The 3,698-nt window shown below is 44.7% G+C and overlaps 1 protein-coding gene across 1 annotated transcript; it reads right to left on the bottom strand.

Annotated features, from left to right (window-relative positions):
- Positions 1 to 1,708: 1,708 nt before the first annotated feature.
- Positions 1,709 to 2,605, bottom strand: LOC104268453 (taste receptor type 2 member 9-like). The gene has a single exon (XM_009878585.1). It carries the CDS (start codon positions 2,603 to 2,605, stop codon positions 1,709 to 1,711), a length of 897 nt encoding a protein of 298 aa, XP_009876887.1.
- Positions 2,606 to 3,698: the final 1,093 nt, after the last annotated feature.

Below are 3,698 nucleotides of genomic sequence, written 5' to 3' on the forward strand. Positions count from 1 at the left end.
GCAGAGAGAGAGGACACATAAGGCTGGCATGGTGCAGTGGTTTGACCCTGGTGACGGTCAGGAGCCCACCACAGTCACACTATCACTCTCCCTTCTTGGGTAGATGGCAGGAAGAAAATATAAAAAAGGGTTTGAGATAAGGACAGGGAAATCACTGGCAGTTACCACCTAAGATAAGACAGACTCAATTTAGAGAAATTAATTACATTTATTAATAATCAGATCAGAAAAGAGTAACGAGAAATAAAAGCAGATCTCAAAAATAACACCTCTCCCCCCACTCCTCCCTTCTTCCTGGGCTTAACATCATTCCCAGTTTATCCACCTCCTTCCCTGAGCAGCGCAGGGGTACAGGGAATGGAGATTGTGGTCAGTTCATCCGATGTTGTCTCCACGACTCCTTCTTCCTGTGGGGGAGGACTCACTCTCCCTGTGGGCCATTGTGGGGTCCCTCTCATGGGAGATGATCGTCACACACTTTCTGCAGTGTGAGTCCTCTCATGAGAGACAGTTCTTCACAAACTGCCCCAACATGAGTCTCTCCGTGGGGTGCGGTCCTTCAGGGGAAACGGCTCCAGCGCGAGTCCCCCACGGAGTCACAAAAGTCCTGCTCTGGCGTGGGCTTCTCGCTCTCTTTCTCCATGGGCTACAGGCTCTGGCAGCAACCTGCTCCAGCACGGGCTTCCCACGGGGTCACAGCCCCCTTCAGGCATCCATCTGCTCTGGCATGGGGATCCTCCACGGGCTACAGGTGGACATCTACACCCCATCACCTCCACGGGTTGCAAGGGGACAGCCTGCTTCACCATGGGCTTCACCACGGGCTTCACCATGGGCTTCACCACGAGCTTCAGCACGGGCTTCAGCATGACCCAGGGGACTCTCTGCTCCAGCACCTGGAGCACATTCTCCTCCTCCTTCCTCACAGACCTTGGTGTCTTCACATACTCTCACTCTCTCTCTCTGCGAGTTGTTGCGTGTCGCAGTTTTATTTCTCCACTTTTTAAATATGTTTTCACAGAGGCATTCATATCATCACTGATAGTCTCAGCCTTGGCCAGTGGTGGGTCTGTCAGGCCTAGGGGAAACTACTGTCAGCTTCTTGCAGAAGCTGCCATTACAGCCCCCACTAGTGAAATCTGGTCAGGCAAACCCAGCACACATAGGAAGTCACATGTCCATCCAGTCACTGCTGAGGCAATTTCTGCATGGCTGTTTGTAAGTCCATAACCACCCCTGGTCAATAATAGCCATCAGCACATTCAAGCGTGAGTTATACATCAGTGCAAGACAGTGATACAAATCGTAATATAACTAAGTACAGAGCCACAACCAGAATACATGTAAACCAAAATAAATATACACATGTAGTTTGGTTATGTAGCTTCAATCAGCAAATACCAAAGCATTTTTAGAAGGTTTGCAGTATTGGTATTCCCCTTTTGGAGCTAACCCCTGTACCAAGTCTGAATTACTTTCTATTCACAATAATTTAACTCAAAGAATTATCTAAATCAAAAGATAGTAGCACTTTAACTCATAATAACTTGCTTCAGAGAATTGACTTGAATTTTTCTTAACTTAGGTGGTGAAGATAGAACACCTGTATCATCTACACTGGCTGGAGAGTTGCATTAGAGATTAAATTTCTTGTTTTCTATAATGACATATGAACATGTTTAATGGACTCCAGCTTTTCGTACATTTCCTACCTCATGCACACCTTGCATTTCAGGCAGGACAGAGTCTGTAGCAATGTTTTTTCCAGTTTGGGATTGCTCAAAATCAGACTGAGGGAATGAACGGTTGGAAAAATATACTGAAATACTGAAATGACAAATGTCACATGTTCATCCTTCTTCGTGATATAAATCATAGTCAAGGTCAAACGTGTAAAGTTAATGATGTAAATGAAGAGGAAAAGCAGAACAGATTTCATGGCCTTGATGTGAGCATCCAGACTGAGGTTCTTCGCAGAATTTGTCTGCATGTTGCTTTTGTGTCTCCAGAGAGAAAAGAGGAGGAGAAGGGCAGAAAAGAAAGCCACCATGAATGCAGCAGAAGATATGAAGCCGATGGTGACAAACATGGGCAAAAAATGTTCATCCATTCTTACTCTCAATTTTCGTGAATCTCGTTCTGTGGTGGAATTGAAGTGGCTATAGAGCGCTTTCTCAGTGATGTCGTAGGAAAGAATGCCAATGACCAAGGATAAAAGCACTGACCCCAACAAGAGCCATGGCACAATCCTGTCAATTTTTACTTTCATGTAGGTGAAGAAGGTGTGCCTGAAATTTGCAATTTTTATGCAATAGAAACCACAAAGACAAGCAGAAACCAAGAAGTTGGAAGCTTCAAAAAAGCTTTGAATAGCTACAAGGAGTTGAGGTATGGGGTGAATAAAGAAGCACCAGGAATACATTGCTTTAAGAAAGTTAAATACCCATGTGATGCACAAAAAACAAAACCTGGAGCATCCGAGAAACAGCAAGATCTTCTCAACGGAGTTAAAGCTTCTCTTTCTGACCCAAGCAATACAAAGTACAAAAGCAATGAAAGCATTTATCCACAGGCCAGCAAATGCCTGAAGCGTGAGGATGACCATAGTCATGACACTGTCTGAAGTTGCATTAAATGTATATTGAGAGTAACAAACTTTCATCCTCCAAGAAGGGTATTGACGCTGAGCTGGAGAAGGAGTTTGTTGCACCAAGGCTGAGCACAGGTCGGCAGCTGCTGTTTGCTGAGTGTCACGTATGGAAAGAGGAGCTTTATAGAGTTGTTGTTGCTGGGGATTGTGATGCTGCTCCTATTCAGAGCAGGGCAGGTGCGGGAATGTAAATGTGCTGGATGTTCCCTTACCTGCTATCAATGTCAGTATTCAGTGTTTGCATTTTGAATGAGATCTGCTTTGGGCAGCACAAACACAGTCGACGCTGTTCTGTGGTGGGCAGTGTTGTGATTTAGTCACTGTTCTATGTTTGATCACTGTCAGGATTGATCATCTGGGTTCTCTTGTGCCATTTTCACCTCCAGTGCTCACACAGAGGGATGCGTTCAGCAAAGCACAGTAAGGGGAATCTTTATCCCCTTTCCCTGCAGAGTCCAGGAGCTGCGAAATTAAGCTAAGATGCTGGAAACTTGCCTTTCATCCCCTGAGGGCACTGCAATCCCTGTTAATTTTCCTGGTGGTAACGCCTTAATCGTAGGTGAACAGCCACATGGTGGGGGTAAGGCATTGAAGGACAAGCAAGACTTTCTCTTAAATTGAAGTATATAGAGGAAAAATAATCTCTGTGTGAGGGTTCAAAATTAATAGCATGGCCACATATTAATTGCAAATTTTGAACACCTCATTATTATCTTAACTCTTTATGGTAGTTAACATGCACCATATGCAGCATCTGAGGTTGTCCGTGCCTACCAAATGCCACCTTTAATTAATCCACGTAAAGCTTTCTGGAGGTACTGCTGTCCTTTTGATCTCCTTGTTTTTTCCTGCAAAAAAAATGCTCCATGCTAACCTTTTGTCTAAACACAGCGACTTTCCATTGGAAGAGACCTCCAAACTGTGCAAAATACCCCTGTAGAGAGTCCAAAAATCTTTCTGTGAGAGCCCCACGTCCCTGTTCCTGTGCTTTGGCTTTTATGGAATCTGATGGGACCTTTGACATAGAGGAAACCTTACAGCTGTTTAT

This window comes from Apaloderma vittatum, unplaced genomic scaffold (genome assembly GCF_000703405.1).
Source record: "Apaloderma vittatum isolate BGI_N311 unplaced genomic scaffold, ASM70340v1 scaffold21851, whole genome shotgun sequence".
Taxonomy (NCBI): Eukaryota; Metazoa; Chordata; class Aves; order Trogoniformes; family Trogonidae; genus Apaloderma; species Apaloderma vittatum.

Bases quoted from the DNA above. Each gene is read 5' to 3' on its own strand.
- LOC104268453 (XM_009878585.1), bottom strand. From the start codon at position 2,605: ATGGTCATCCTCACGCTTCAGGCATTTGCTGGCCTGTGGATAAATGCT.